This window comes from Ambystoma mexicanum, chromosome 5q (assembly GCF_040938575.1).
Source record: "Ambystoma mexicanum isolate Mex_15411 chromosome 5q, UKY_AmexF1_1, whole genome shotgun sequence".
Classification (NCBI taxonomy): domain Eukaryota; kingdom Metazoa; phylum Chordata; class Amphibia; order Caudata; family Ambystomatidae; genus Ambystoma; species Ambystoma mexicanum.
The window spans coordinates 1,371,751,889-1,371,768,575 of record NC_090933.1 but is presented as its reverse complement, the minus strand read 5'-3'; the positions used below and the strand labels follow the sequence as shown (position 1 = coordinate 1,371,768,575).

Genomic DNA, 16,687 nt, shown 5'->3' with positions numbered 1-16,687 from the left:
TGGGGCTCCTAGTGGCCCAGGAATTGTGCAGCAGGGTTCCTAGTGGCTGGGTAATAGTGCAGCGGGGCTCCTAGTGGCCTTGGAATAGTGCGCTGGGGTTCCTAGTGGCCTGGGAATAGTAAAGCAGGGTTTCTAGTGGCCGGCAATAGTTTAGCAGGGTTCCTAGAGGCCCAGGAATAGTGCAGCGGGGTTCCTAGTGGCCCGGGAATAGTGCAGCAGGGTTCCTACAGGCCCGGGAATTGTGCAGCAGGGTTCCTAGTGGCCTGGGAATAGTGCGCCGGGGTTCCTAGTGGCCCAGGAATAGTGCACCAGGGTTCCTAGTGGCCCAGGAATAGTGCACCGGGGTTTCTAGCGGCCTGGGAATAGCAAAGTAGGGTTCCTAGTGGCCGGGAATAGTGCAGCAGGGTTCATAGAAGCCTGGGAATAGTGCAGCGGGGTTCCTAGTGGCCCAGGAATAGTGCAGCGGGGTTCCTAGTGGCCTGGGAATAGTGCAGCGTGGTTCCTAGTGGCTCAGGAATAGTGAACCGGGGCTTCTAGTGGCTTGGGAATAGTGCAGCAGGGTTCCTAGTGGCCCAATAAACGTGCAGCAGGGCTCCTAGAGGCCTGGGAATAGTGAAGCAGGGTTCCTAGGGGCCTGGGAATAGTGCAGCAGGGTTCCTAGAGGCTGGGTAATAATGCAGCAGGGTTCCTAGAGGCCTGGGAATATTGCACTGGGGTTCCTAGTGGCCCAGGAATAGTGCAGCAGGGTTCCTAGTGGCTCGGGAACAGTGCAGCGGGGTTCCTAGTGGCCTTGGAATAGTGCGCCGGGGTTCCTAGTGACCTGGGAATATTGCAGCAGGGTTCCTACAGGCCAGGGAATTGTGCAGCAGGGTTCCTAGTGGCCTGGGAATAGTGCGCCAGGGTTCCTAGTGGCCCGGGAATAGTGCACCGGGGTTTCTAGCGGCCCGGGAATAGTAAAGCAGGGTTCCTAGTGGCCGGGAATAGTGCAGCAGGGTTCCTAGAAGCCTGGGAATAGTGCAGCGGGGTTCCTAGTGGCCCAGGAATAGTGCCGCAGGGTACCTAGTGGCCCGGGAATAGTGCAGCGTGGTTCCTAGTGGCTCAGGAATAGTGCACCGGGGCTCCTAGTGGCTCGGGAATAGTGCAGCGGGGTTCCTAGTCGCCCGCTAAACGTGCAGCAGGGCTCCTAGAGGCCTGGGAATAGTGAAGCAGGGTTCCTAGGGGCCTGGGAATAGTGCAGTTGGGTTCCTAGTGGCCCGGGAATAGTGCAGCAGGGTTCCTAGAGGCTGGGTAATAGTGCAGCAGGGTTCCTAGAGGCGTGGGAATATTGCACCGGGGTTCCTAGTGGCCCAGGAATAGTGCAGCAGGGTTCCTAGTGGCCCGGTAAACATGCATCAGAGCTCCTAGAGGCCTGGGAATAGTGAAGCAGGGTTCCTAGGGGCCCGGGAATAGTGCAGTTGGGTTCCTAGTGGTCCGGGAATAGTGCAGGAGGGTTCCTAGAGGCTGGGTAATAGTGCAGCAGGGTTCCTAGAGGCCTGGGAATATTGCACCGGGGTTCCTAGTGGCCCAGGAATAGTGCAGCAGGGTTCCTAGTGGCTCGGGAATAGTGCAGCGGGGTTCCTAGTGGCTCGGTAATAGTGCAGCGGGGTCCCTAGAGCCTGGGAATAGTGCAGCGGGGTTCCTAGTGGCTCGGTAATAGTGCAGCAGGGTCCCTAGAGCCTGGGAATAGTGCAGCGGGGTTCCTAGTGGCCCCTTTTCAGTAACCCTTTGCGGGCTGCAATTATCACCCCATTCTTTTCATTGACAGGCGCCAGAATTCCAAAGTAATGCAGGATTTACAGTGTGACAGGCCGCTAAAGGGGGCTGTTTATCCTCGTGATGACTTCTAAACAATGTGCAGATGGCAGTCATAAGAGAACCTAACATAGCCTTCACAATCTCCTGTGTTGCATACCTTGGTATGTGCTCGAAAATCTGATATACTCCATTTCAATTGGTTTTCCTATAACTCGACCATTTCAGCTGTGTTTACTCAGTCCAGCCAACTTGCAATTGTGAACGCTTGTGCTGATGTTGCTGTTTTGTTAAGTAGCTTGTGCTTGTAAACTATTAAATAAATACATTAAACCATATGAAAAAAAGACGTACGAAAAACGTACCTTTGAAGGAGGTTGGATCCAGCTTCCGGCTTGCTGCAGAAACGAAAGGAATGCAAGAGAAGAGCTGTTTTATCATTCATGATTCCATAACCTTTGTTTATTGCGCTAAGGCGCTGTATAGATGTAACACGCGGTCCAATTAATGATGTGATGTGATATGATTGGGTATTTATAACGCGCCTGCACACAAGTGTTTCTAGGCGCTACAAGACATGGGAGGGAAGACAGAGTGGGGAGAAGACAAACGATCTTACTAGGCCTTGTGATGTAAAACAGAATTTGAAAAACAAAGTTAAAAAAGGACATTAACCAGTGAGGAGACGAGATGTAAGATGACAGTGGAGGGCCGGAAGAGAGGCCAGGGATTGAATGGTCAGAGGAAACGTGTTCCAGTGCTTTGGGGCCAAGAGATAAAACGAGTGAGAGCGGGAACTGGTACAAGGGGGGCGAGGGACTACAAGAAGAAGATGGGACTGGAAATGGAGAGGGCGAAGTGGGACATGAAAAGAGAGGAGAGTGGAGAGGTAGTGGGGGCAAGACCCTGGAGCCATTGAAGAGAAGAAGGGGCAAGGGGACGGAGTGACGGGAGCATGAAGAAAGAATGGCAAACGGAACAAAGAGGGGAGAGATGAGTGACAGGAAGAGCCAGTAAAGGAGAGGGGCAATAACACAGGGAGCAGACTAGAGAAGAAACGACTGAGAGGGATCAAACCCACAGGACAGAGCCGAAAGATGAGGGGCAAAAGCAAGAGATGCGTCAAGAATAACAGCCCGAAAGGTGGGAAGAGAGGAGGGGGAAAGGAACTCAAAGAGAAGGCGGCAGAGCTGGGGCAGGAAAGAGAAGCACTCCACTCGTGCAGGGATTTAGAGGAGAGAATGGGCCGACATCCAGGACTGGGCAGCAAGAAGACAGGAAGCGAGAGTAGAGTGTAGAAGAGAAAGAGAGAGTGATAGAAAGAGCATAAAGATGAGGAGAGAGACCAGCGGAAGAAATAATAGGCACGAGTGGAACCACGTGGACTCATACACCAAGGCTTCTAGGATCATACATTTACACACAAAGCCCTTATAAATTAAATCTAAGACAAGGAACCTCTGAAGGAATGGGACAGCAGGAGCCAACCTGCTAAGACTGCACACAGTGGATCGGTCTGGGGGGTCAAAGTCCCCAGGGTGAGCAGGATGCGAGAGTGATGGAGATGTGAGGCCGCTGAGGGCAAGTGCACCCCAAGTGCACCCTCAGGGACACAGTGCGAGGTCCTGCCAAGTGCTCCCTCAGGGGACACAGTGCGAGGTCCTGCCAAGTGCTCCCTCAGGGGACACAGTGCGAGGTCCTGCCAAGTGCTCCCTCAGGGGACACAGTGCGAGGTCCTGCCAAGTGCACCCTCAGGGACACATTGCGAGGTCCTGCCAAGTGCACCCTCAGGGGACACAGTGCGAGGTCCTGCCAAGTGCTCCCTCAGGGGACACAGTGCGAGGTCCTGCCAAGTGCACCCTCAGGGGACACAGTGCGACGTCCTGCCAAGTGCACCCTCAGGGACACAGTGTTAGGTCCTGCCAAGTGCACCCTCAGGGGACACAGTGCGCGGTCCTGCCAAGTGCACCCTCAGGGACACAGTGCTAGGTCCTGCCAAGTGCACCCTCAGGGGACACAGTGTGAGGTCCTGCCAAGTGCACCCTTAGGGGCACAGTGCGAGGTCCTGCCACGTGCACCCTCAGGGGACACAGTGCGAGGTCCTTCCAAGTGCACCCTCAGGGGACACAGTGCGAGGTCCTGCCAAGTGCACCCTCAGGGACACAGTGCGAGGTCCTTCCAACCTCAGGGGTCACAGTGGGAGGTCCTGCCAAGTGCGCCCTCAGGGACACAGTGCGAGGTCCTGCCAAGTGCACCCTCAGGGACACAGTGCGAGGTCCTGCCAAGTGCGCCCTCAGGGGACACAGTGCGAGGTCCTGCTAAGTGCACCCTCAGGGACACAGTGCAAGGTCCTGCCAAGTGCACCCTCAGGGGACACAGTGCGAGGTCCTGCTAAGTGCTCCCTCAGAGGACACAGTGGGAGGTCCTGGCAAGTGCACCCTCAGGGGACACAGTGCGAGGTCCTGCCAAGTGCACCCTCAGGGACACAGTGCGAGGTCCTGCCAAGTGCACCCTCAGGGGACACAGTGCGAGGTCCTGCCAAGTGCACCCTCAGGGACACAGTGCGAGGTCCTGCCAAGTGCACCCTCAGGGGACACAGTGCGAGGTCCTGCCAAGTGCACCCGCAGGGACACAGTGCGAGGTCCTGCCAAGTGCACCCTCAGGGACACAGTGCGAGGTCCTGCAAAGTGCTCCCTCAGGGACACAGTGCGAGGTCCTGCCAAGTGCACCCTCAGGGACACAGTGCGAGGTCCTGCCAAGTGCTCCCTCAGGGGACACAGTGCGAGGTCCTGCCAAGTGCTCCCAAGTGCACCTCAGGGGACACAGTGCGAGGTCCTGCCAAGTGCACCCTCAGGGGACACAGTGCGAGGTACTGCAGGGGACACAGTGCGAGGTCCTGCCAAGTGCTCCCTCAGGGACACAGTGCGAGGTCCTGCCAAGTGCACCTTCAGGGGACACATTGCGCGGTCCTGCCAAGTGCACCCCTCAGGGACACAGTGCGAGGTCCTGCCAAGTGCACCCTCAGGGGACACAGTGTGAGGTCCTGCCAAGTGCACCCTCAGGGACACAGTGCAAGGTCCTGCCAAGTTCACCCTCAGGGGACACAGTGCGAGGTCCTGCAGGGGACACAGTGCGAGGTCCTGCCAAGTGCTCCCTCATGGACACAGTGCGAGGTCCTGCCAAGTGCACCCCTCAGGGACACAGTGCGAGGTCCTGCCAAGTGCACACTCAGGGGACACAGTGCGAGGTCCTGCCAAGTGCACCCTCAGGGACACAGTGCGAGGTCCTGCCAAGTGCTCCCTCAGGGGACACAGTGCGAGGCCCTGCCAAGTGCACCCTCAAGGGACACAGTGCGAGGTCCTGCCAAGTACACCCTCATGGACACAGTGCGAGTTCCTGCCAAGTGCACCCTCAGGGGACACAGTGCGAGGTCCTGCCAAGTGCACCCTCAGGGACACAGTGCGAGGTCCTGCCAAGTGCACCCTCAGGGGACACAGTGCGGGGTCCTGCCAAGTGCACCCTCAGGGACACAGTGCGAGGTCCTGCCAAGTGCACCCTCAGGGGACACAGTGCGAGGTCCTGCCAAGTGCACCCTCAGGGAAACAGTGCGAGGTCCTGCCAAGTGCACCCTCAGGGGGCACAGTGCGAGGTCCTGCAGGGGACACAGTGTGAGGTCCTGCCAAGTGCTCCCTCAGGGACACAGTGCGAGGTCCTGCCAAGTGCACCCTCAGGGGACACAGTGCGCGGTCCTGCCAAGTGCACCCCTCAGGGACACAGTGCGAGGTCCTGCCAAGTGCACCCTCAGGGGACACAGTGCAAGGTCCTGCCAAGTGCACCCTCAGGGGACACAGTGCAAGGTCCTGCCAAGTGCTCCCTCAGGGACACAGTGCGAGGTCCTGCCAAGTGCACCCTCAGGGGACACAGTGCAAGATCCTGCAGGGGACACAGTGCGAGGTCCTGCCAAGTGCACCCTCAGGGGACACAGTGCGAGGTCCTGCCAGGTGAACCCTCAGGGGACACAGTGCGAGGTCCTGCCAAGTGCACCCTCAGGGACACAGTGGGAGGTCCTGCCAAGTGCACCCTCAGGGGACACAGTGCGAGGTCCTGCCAAGTGCACCCTCAGGGACACAGTGCGAGGTCCTGCCAAGTGCTCCCTCAGGGGACACAGTGCGAGGTCCTGCCAAGTGCTCCCTCAGGGGACACTGTGCGAGGTCCTGCCAAGTGCACCCTCAGGGGACACAGTGCGAGGTCCTGCCAAGTGCATCTCAGGGGACACAGTGCGAGGTCCTGCCAAGTGCACCCTCAGGGACACAGTGCAAGGTCCTGCCAAGTGCACCCTCAGGGGACACAGTGCGAGGTCCTGCCAAGTGCACCCTCAGGGGACACAGTGCGAGGTCCTGCCAAGTGCTCCCTCAGGAGACACAGTGCAAGGTCCTGCCAAGTGCACCCTCAGGGACACAGTGCGAGGTCCTGCCAAGTGCTCCCTCAGGGGACACAGTGTGAGGTCCTGCCAAGTGCTCCCTCAGGGGACACAGTGTGAGGTCCTGCCAAGTGCATCTCAGGGGACACAGTGCGAGGTCCTGCCAAGTGCACCCTCAGGGACACAGTGCGAGGTCCTGCCAAGTGCACCCTCAGGGACACAGTGCAAAATCCTGCCAAGTGCTCCCTCAGGAGACACAGTGCGAGGTCCTGCCAAATGCACCCTCAGGGGACACAGTGCGAGGTCCTGCCAAGTGCTCCCTCAGGGGCACAGTGCGAGGTCCTGCCAAGTGCTCCCTCAGGAGACACAGTGCGAGGTCCTGCCAAATGCACCCTCAGGGGACACAGTGCGAGGTCCTACCAAGTGCTCCCTCAGGGGACACAGTGCGAGGTCCTGCCAAGTGAACCCTCAGGGGACACAGTGCGAGGTCCTGCCAAGTGCACCCTCAGGGACACAGTGCGAGGTCCTGCCAAGTGCACCCTCAGGAGACACAGTGCGAGGTCCTGCCAAGTGCACCTCAGGGGACACAGTGCGAGGTCCTGCCAAGTGCTACCTCAGGGGACACAGTGCGAGGTCCTGCCAAGTGCTCCCTCAGAGGACACAGTGCGAGGTCCTGCCAAGTGCACCCTCAGGGGACACAGTGCGCGGTCCTGCCAAGTGCTCCCTCAGGGACACAGTGCGAGGTCCTGCCAAGTGCACCCTCAGGGGACACAGTGCGATGTCCTGCCAAGTGCACCCTCAGGGACACAGTGCGAGGTCCTGCCAAGTGCACCCTCAGGGGACACAGTGCGAGGTCCTGCCAAGTGCTCCCTCAGGGACACAGTGCGAGGTCCTGCCAAGTGCACCCTCAGGGACACAGTGCAAGGTCCTGGCAAGTGCCCCCTCAGGGGACACAGTGCTAGGTCCAGCCAAGTGCACCCTTAATAAATTTCACACCAGGGTGTTATCTAGCTAATTGCCTCATAAGCGGAGTGACCCCAAAATCAACTGGTTGCCAGGTGTGATCCAACATGCCATTGTTACTTCTTCATGTACACGGTGGGCACTTCTCAGCAGGCTGTATTTGGAAATATATGTATTTCTTATTTCTCGATTTATGCTAATCAGTTTTCTTGGTGTGGGGAATAGCCAGTGAAAGCAATCAGTATTTTATGACACTCCTTTATTTCAAGGGTGTTTCAAGGCCAATGTACACGCCACGCCTGTGCAGTACAATAAGCACCAGTATCCGCTAATCACATTCAGTCATGTAACAAGTTCATGGTCCAACATGCAAAGTAGTGTACAGCAGGCACAGAACACCAGTACATGGGAAATAGGCAGACATGCTGCTTAATGCATTCACAATTTAATGTTTTCATGTGTGCCCTGTATCCTACTGTGCCGCTATTACAGTATATTGCAAGAGTGGGTGAGCAGGCATCCTCGCCACCCCACACAAGGCCTGCTTCTGCAAGGTCACTGCTTTCCACACAGACTCACTTGCACAGCAGACCTTCTCTTTCATCAGCACCCTTTTCCACATGTGACTAATCCACTACAAGATCAATATATATAGGTCTGTCCAAATGAGGACCTTTGAATATCATTATTTCTGATTGTGCTCACAAGATCTTATTGGTGCCCACAAAAGAGCTTGGCAAATGCAGACAGCCACCACCCCTGGGCGCCATGGCACATGTTGATGGATTCTGCAGCCCACACCTCCCAGACTGGAAAGTGCACTGAATTATTTTAGGGTAAACACCAATGTGTGCCTATGGAGATCTGCCCTTTAAATTTCCGTAACCCAAAGTCCTATACCACCTACATGCACATCCCCACCACACCATCCCTTCCCCCTGAGGCTCCCAATGGAGAATGGGATACGATCACCCCCACATGCACAACCCCACCACCACTCCACCCTGAAGCTCCCAATGGAGAATGGCATAGGATCATACCCACATGCACAACCCCACCACCACTCCACCATGAAGCTGCCAATGGAGAAGGCATAGGATCACACCCACACGCACAACCCCACCACACCATCCTTTCCCCCTGAAGCACCCAATGGAGAATGGCATAGGATCACACCCACATGCACAACCCCACCACCACTCCACCATGAAGCTGCCAATGGAGAAAGCATAGGATCACACCCACACGCACAACCCCACCACACCATCCTTTCCCCCTGAAGCTCCCAATGGAGAATGGCATAGGATCACACCCACATGCACAACCCCACCACCACTCCACCATGAAGCTGCCAATGGAGAAGGCATAGGATCACACCCACATGAACAACCCCACCACACCATCCTTTCCCCCTGAAGCTCCCAATGGAGAATGGTATAGGATCACACCCACATGCACAACCCCACCACCACTCCACCATGAAGCTGCCAATGGAGAAAGCATAGGATCACACCCACACGCACAACCCCACCACACCATCCTTTCCCCCTGAAGCTCCCAATGGAGAATGGCATAGGATCACACCCACATGCACAACCCCACCACCACTCCACCATGAAGCTGCCAATGGAGAAGGCATAGGATCACACCCACATGAACAACCCCACCACACCATCCTTTTCCCCCTGAAGCTCCCAATGGAGATTGGCATAGGATCACACCCACATGCACAACCCCACCACACCATCCTTTCCCCCTGAAGCTACAAATGGAGATTGGCATAGGATCACACCCACATGCACAACCCCACCACACCATCCCTTCCCCTGAAGCTCCCAATGGAGAATGGGATATGATCACCCCCACATGCACAACCCCACCACACAATCCCTTCCCCCTGAACCCCCCATTGGAGAATGGCATAGGATCACACCCACATGCACAACCCCACCACACCATCCTTTCCCCCTGAAGCTCTCAATGGAGAATGGCATAGGATCACACCCTATGCACAGCCCCACCACACCATCCCTTCCCCCTGAAGCTCCCAATGGAGAATGGCATAGGATAACACCCACATGCACAACCCCACCACACCATCCCTTCCCCCTGAAGCTCCCAATGGAGAATGGCATAGGATCACACCCACATGCACAACCCCACCACACCATCCTTTCCCCCTGAAGCTCCCAATGGAGAATGGCATAGGATCATACCCACATGCACAACCCCACCACACCATCCCTTCCCCCTGAAGCTCCCAATGGAGAATGGCATAGGATCATACCCACATGCACAACCCCACCACACCATCCCTTCCCCCTGAAGCTCCCAATGGAGAAGGCATAGGATCATACCCACATGCACAACCCCACCACACCATCCCTTCCCCCTGAAGCTCCCAATGGAGAAGGCATACGATCACCCCCACATGCACAACCCCACCACACCATCCCTTCCCCCTGAAGCTCCCAATGGAGAAGGCATAGGATCACCCCCACATGCACAACCCCACCACACCATCCCTTCCCCCTGAAGCTCCCAATGGAGAAGGCATAGGATCACACCCACATGCACAACCCCACCACACCATCCCTTCCCCCTGAAGCTCCCAATGGAGAAGGCATAGGATCACACCCACATGCACAACCCCACCACACCATCCTTTCCCCCTGAAGCTCCCAATGGAGAATGGCATAGGATCACACCCACATGCACAACCCCACCACACCATCCCTTCCCCCTGAAGCTCCCAATGGAGAATGGCATAGGATCACACCCACATGCACAACCCCACCACACCATCCCTTCCCCCTGAAGCTCCCAATGGAGAATGGCATAGGATCACACCCACATGCACAACCCCACCACACCATCCCTTCCCCCTGAAGCTCCCAATGGAGAAGGCATAGGATCATACCCACATGCACAACCCCACCACACCATCCCTTCCCCCTGAAGCTCCCAATGGAGAAGGTATAGGATCATACCCACATGCACAACTCCACCACACCATCCCTTCCCCCTGAAGCTCCCAATGGAGAATGGCATAGGATCACCCCCACATGCACAACCCCACCACACCATCCCTTCCCCCTGAGGCTCCCAATGGAGAATGGCATAGGATCACCCTCACATGCACGACTCCACCACACCATCCCTTCTCCCTGAAGCTCCCAATGGAGAGTGGCATAGGATCACACCCACATGCACGACTCCACCACACCATCCCTTCTCCCTGAAGCTCCCAATGGAGAGTGGCATAGGATCACACCCACATGCACAATCCCACCACCCCTTCCCCCGAACCCCTCAATGGAGAATGGCATAGGATCATACCCACATGCACAACCCCACCACACCATCCCTTCCCCCTGAAGCTCCCAATGGAGAATGGCATAGGATCACACCCACATGCACGACTCCACCACACCATCCCTTCCCCCTGAAGCTCCAAATGGAGAATGGCATAGGACCACACCCACATGCACAGCCCACCACACCATCCCTTCCCCCTGAAGCTCCAAATGGAGAATGGCATAGGATCATACCCACATGCACGACTCCACCACACCATCCCTTCCCCCTGAAGCTCCAAATGGAGAATGGCATAGGACCACACCCACATGCACAGCCCACCACACCATCCCTTCCCCCTGAAGCTCCAAATGGAGAATGGCATAGGATCATACCCACATGCACAACCCCACCACCACCCCACCCTGAAGCTCCAAATGGAGAATGGCATAGGATCACACCCACATGCACATCCCCACCACCCCATCCCTTCCCCCTGAATCTCCCAATGGAGAATGGCATAGGATCATACCACATGCTCGACCCCACCACACCATCCCTTCGCCCCTTGAAGCACAACTGATTAATGGGAAATGTGTGAAAAGGATATTCCAAAGTGCTATGGCATATGTACCCCCACAGAAAATGACACTTCAAGAAATTACGCACAACATGGTAAGCACCCCAACATTATCCAGACGGTGTAGATGAACAAGCCATTTACAAATGCAACACATCCTCATGTTAATGTTAACTTGCAGATGAGTCTGGATGCCCACAGCTCCCACAGTTTATGACACCTGTGCGCACTCTACACATGCCGCAGCACGTGGCCAACAATGAGGCACACATCTGGTGCGGAATATGCCTCGAGCAGTCCTTTGGCCTACTGAAGCTGGTTTCAGGTGTTTCCACTGAACTGGAGGGGCCCTCATGTACAGTTCAGAGACGGTGGAGAACATTTTCATTGTCTGTAGCATGTAGAACTACTGCCATGTAGCTTGCATCATGAAAGCAGGGACGGCCATCTGGTGCAGCAAGAACTGACAAACAATTATTTCTAGTCACAATTTGTAGAACCTACTTCACTCTTTTGTATGTGCTGACCAATTAAATTGTACAATGTGCTGCGGGTCAGAAGAGGGATGCAGACTATGTGATGACATTTCCAGAGAGGTGTATTATATAATAAGGAAAAAGGCATATCTCCCCCAATCACTATGGGACCTTCCCTGCCTACCTACATAAATAAGGTCCTCGTCAGTCAACAGGTGTTAGGCAGAATTATATGCAGTACCGTTTGGGAACACCACACATAATTAACACTACAAGTAACAGTACAAATTCACCTTTGGCACAAGCCTGTACTACACAGTAAAGTGGTAGCGATGGCAGAGCAGCCAGACTTATCTCAAGAGTAAGTGAGCAGTACCAATAGTTACACAAAGGACAGCGATTACTATGATTCAAACAAACACTGACTCAAGGTTTCTGAGTAAAAGAATATACATTCATTTATACATCAGTTATTAAACATTTCACTATTATTAAGCAGTTGACAAATCACGTTTCTAATACACTATACCGCACCCAATAGATTCTGGATAGGTTAGGCTCAAAATAAAGTGTGAGCAAAATGGCACTCCAGTAATAAAAAGGGGGGGAAAAACAAAATTAGACAGAAGTTGCGTAGCACCAACAAGTAAGTAGGCAGGGCAATCTAGAAAAAGGAACTACAGTGAGAAAATCAAATCAAGAGGCCTGGGCCAAAGTCCATGGACCAAAGTCTTTGCAGAGGATCACACAGTTCAGGGTAGTTTGCGGTTAACTCTTTGCCAAGAGTTCAGAACGAAGTTGGTCGGACGAAAAGTTACTTTAAAGAAGAAAGAGGGACAAGCCCTCGGATTGGTGAAAGATTTCACACACTTTCACCGTGGCTGGACGAAACGAACAACCGGGTTAGCACAGTACCTTTAGAGCAGAAGAATGCTGTAGCTGCGGCAGACGTTCCTGGCAGGTCCTGCAGGCTCACGGTTCCTAAAGCGACTGTCGGACTGACATGAAGTACGAAGACTGGAGGGTCCTGCACTGCCCAGGGAAGAAACCAGCAGTGGAGCAAAGGGACGAATAAAAGGTGCGCTCCTTAAAACGCAAGCAGGAACGGTTCCTCCTGGCTATCCGGTTCACTGTATCTCTGTACAGCAAATTCGACTAGAGGAGGGAGGCCTGGCTGGCAGTTTGGTGAACTGGTTGTTCCCACCAGCTCAAGGGGAGAAGATTCCTTGCAGATCTTCCCTGTCGTCGAAGTTTGGAGATTCGGACCCGCAGCAAGGCTTCACCGGGAGGTTCAGTCATGGTAGAGGTCCTCCTCTGTCAGCTTCTTTTCGGTTCTCTCAATCCAGTGGCGACTTTGCCTTCTCAGTCCGAGAGACCTGATTTTTATGCAGTTTTCCCCCATTCACCCAGCCTGGCTGTCAATCACACAGCAGGGTGGCTGTCCCTCTGGGATAGTCACCACAGCCAATCATACCAGAGTGTGACATGGGTCTCCAAGGAGACCCTGTGCAGGGAGTCTCAAACCCCTCCCTCACATCCTGTCCCCCTCAGACATACAGGCGCCTAAAGAGGGCTTCTGTGCAGAAGCCCGCGAAAGGTCGGCGAACAAAGGAACCAAATCTGGTTTGGCGCGTAGAGTAAAACACGAGAAAGACTTTTACAAAAAGAAATGGTGAATAAACCCAGCCGGAACCGTATAAAAATGTATATGGTCCAGCAGGTTTAAGTTCGAGACTACCAAGATAGCCTAAAACAATACACAGGCTATTTAAAATAACCACGGTAGGAAAAATAGGGTAGATGCCACTGCCACCAGCCAAGTCTTAATGAAAAGGGAACGAAACAATGTTCCATCAGAAACAGACAAAAAGGGATTAGTGGGGGGGTGGGGAGAGATGCATACTTTACCTGGCTGAAGGGGGGGGGAGATGCATACTTTACCTGGCTGAAAGGGGGTGGAGAGATGCATACTTTACCTGGCTGCGAGTACCATAGGCAATGGAACTCTATGTAAGATAGTTTGTACTGGGTCTGTGAGTTTAAAAAGACTAATATAGTCAATGGCAACTTTACATGCTCTGAGAGACAGTAGTCAGTCCCAGAAAATGGAGTCTGAGTTGGGAAGTCTGAAAAAGACAACCCTGTGTTACTGCACTGAAGGTGCTGTGTAACACACAGTAAAAAGATAATGCCTATGGAGTAGGTGAGGCTCCACAGTCTATGAACACAAACATTTTAAACACACACAGCAAAACACATGTAAGAGTGGGAAAAAAAGGTTCACACGCTTACCAGGTGAAAACAATAAACCGTAGAAATCCAGCAAAGCTGCTGAGGGACTCAGTAGTTAAGGCAAATTAGCCATTTTGGATAATTCTCCCCAACATCAGGAAATGTCCAAACAAACGAGTCCGCTGTCCCAAAACTAAACCTAAGTGACACAAACATTTTTCAAACTAATTAAGGTCAGGAGAATGCCTCCCTTCTCCTGGTGAGGCAGTGTTCTGCTTTTACTTCAGAGTTTTCTTTTAATGTACTATTTTGAGATAGTCCCTGATCATCTTCTGCATCGAGGCTTGTAACTCCTTTACCATGTCTTTGGGTTTTCCTTTATCTTTGGGGGTTGCTCGCCAGGTATCTTTTCATGGACTTCCTTTGATCCCTTTATTCAGGCCATTTGGCTCTGTGGACTATGTTTTCCTGGACGGGATACCCCTCTTGGGGGACTACTGCTCCCTCCTTTTATGAATGGCGTTTCCAAGTTATCTTTCGTCTTGTCACTTTCAGAGTACTCTCTTCTCACCCGCTCCATTTTGAGCTTCTTGGACACTGGTATTTCATCCCCTTCATAGTTAACTGAGCCTTGATGCTCCTTTCTCTGGGCTACTTGTGATGTTCATTCTCCATTTATGACAGTTAAAGTCCTCAGCTTGCTATTTATGGTTCTGTCTGTTTGGCAAATCCCACTCCAAGTAGTACAAATCAACCCAAAAGAGCCAAAAATGAGTGCACGAGATATGAGAAAAACAAACATTTATTATAGCAGCAATTTATCTAAAAGGACATTTGTCTACACAACATGAGATGGCTGGTTTAGTAGCAAATTACAGAAGAGAAAAGATAACAAATGTTATGACTTAATGACATTTTCCAGGCTTCTGACCTGACATCGTCATTTGCACTACAGGTGTTTCCATGCATCTCCTAACCCTATTGGTTGATTCTAACCCTGTGACTAAATGAAAATATCAAACTGTTAGTTCATCAGCATGGAGATCATCTCCTTTCCCAGGGTGCTGATTGGGTAATACTCTATCACCACACTTGTATCATTTAAGCTTGCCTTGCAATTGGTTTCTCCAAGAGGAGTATGCGTGAAGTTAATGACTGAGTCAATTTCAACCAATCCCTATGTGAGGTGTGACCGTGTGACATTGGAATGATATCTTTCACATCCTTTCTGCCTTTGACCTTACGTGCTGGGACTTAGCTGCTTCTATATCACTAACACAAAACCTTGTTAAAGGGACGTTATGGTTAAGTTGCACTACTAAAAGACCTATGAAATTCAATGGAAAAACGTTGTTACAGGGATGTTATGGTTACAGGTAAAACCGAAACCCCCCCGAAATTTGACAGTTATGGTAAGATAAGCAACCATAACTCGTGCCACCACTGTGGACTGCAAGGACTAACACCCAGGACATCAAAGATACCATCACAAATCTCATTCATGAATTTCACAGGTTTTTAGTAGGGCACTTTAAGCAGAACGTTGCTTTACAGTAGTTTGTTCAGTAAAGAGAAAGGTTTTTAGTAACATATATAGGGCCTCATTACGACCCTGGCGGTAAGTGAAAAACGATGCCGGTAAATGATTACTGGCATCGCTTACCGCTAGGTCCGATCATGACCCGAGAAAGTGCAATCAAACATCACCAAGCTCGAGCGCACGCGAACTCCCATGGCGTAAATACCGGCATTGCGCAAAGGTGGGAAAATCACGAATCAAGCGGACATGCTCTTAACGCCCTTGCGAAGCCCATAAAGTACCTTACCGCCATGGTGCTAATTGCGCCATCGCGAACCAACCATAAATGGCCATGTGCAGTGTTCCCAGCAGCCACAGGTGCACACAATCAGCACAGGTGGAGGCAATACAGACTCACCAAGGACAAAAAGAGCACACGCCACCCCTTCCCACACCCAGTCACACTCCACAATGATTCCAATACGACTAGCAATGTTGGGGCTGGAGGACCTGATTGCAATGCAAGTGCTACAACTACAACAACAACAACAACAACAACAACAAGCAGCACAGAGGAGACACAGGAGGAGAAGGAGGGCAAGGCAGGGCCAGCAAGCCCCACCAGCACAGCTAGCGCCACCACGCAGGCAGCCCCCAATCCCACGCATCCGAGCCAGACCATTCAACCTCACCGCTGAGCAGATCCACACCTTGTACCGTTTGGACCGGGACACCATCACAACCATCGTGGACATGATACACAACGACATTGTCAGCATGATAGAAACACCCACGGTCACCCCCCCCCTACTGAAGGTAGTGTCCGTGCTCCACTTCCTGGCCACATGCACCTACCAGCACACAGTGGGGCACTTGCATGGCATTTCACAACCATTATTCTCACGTATGCTGATCCAAGTGCTCGATGCCCTCCTCATGCACACAGATGACCACATTTCCTTACCACGGTCTGCCCAGGAGATCGCAAACACCAAAGTGGGTTTCCATGCACTCGCCGGCATACCTGGTTGCATTGGTGCCATCGACTTCACCCATGTGGAATTGGTGGTCCGACATGCCATTGAGGTAGCGTACCGCAACCGTAAGCTATTCCACTCAATCAACGTGCAAATGGTATGTGACTCCAACAGGATCATCACACATTGTTGTGCCCGATTCCCCGGATCAACCCATGATTCAATGGTCCTGCGTAACTCCACAATACCACGCTACATGGAGCGACATGCAGGGCCAAGACCCTGGCTACTTGGTGAATCTCATGTCATGGCCATGGAAATGTGAAGTGGGTAGGTGATTGACGTACCAATGCCTACTTTACCTGGCTGAAAGGGGGGGGGTGGGGAGAGATGCATACTTTACCTGGCTGAAAGGGGGGGGAGAGATGCATA

General features: G+C 53.1%; 1 protein-coding gene across 1 annotated transcript in view; it reads right to left on the bottom strand.

The window, feature by feature from the left end:
- Positions 1-16,687, bottom strand: part of LOC138498172 (E3 ubiquitin-protein ligase TRIM69-like) — a 171,806-nt gene that overhangs the window by 38,880 nt on the left and 116,239 nt on the right. Inside the window, exon 4 of the mRNA XM_069622057.1 lies at positions 2,157-2,189. Within this exon, the coding sequence (XP_069478158.1) occupies positions 2,157-2,189 (33 nt within the window). The remainder of the gene's footprint in view (positions 1-2,156; positions 2,190-16,687) is intronic.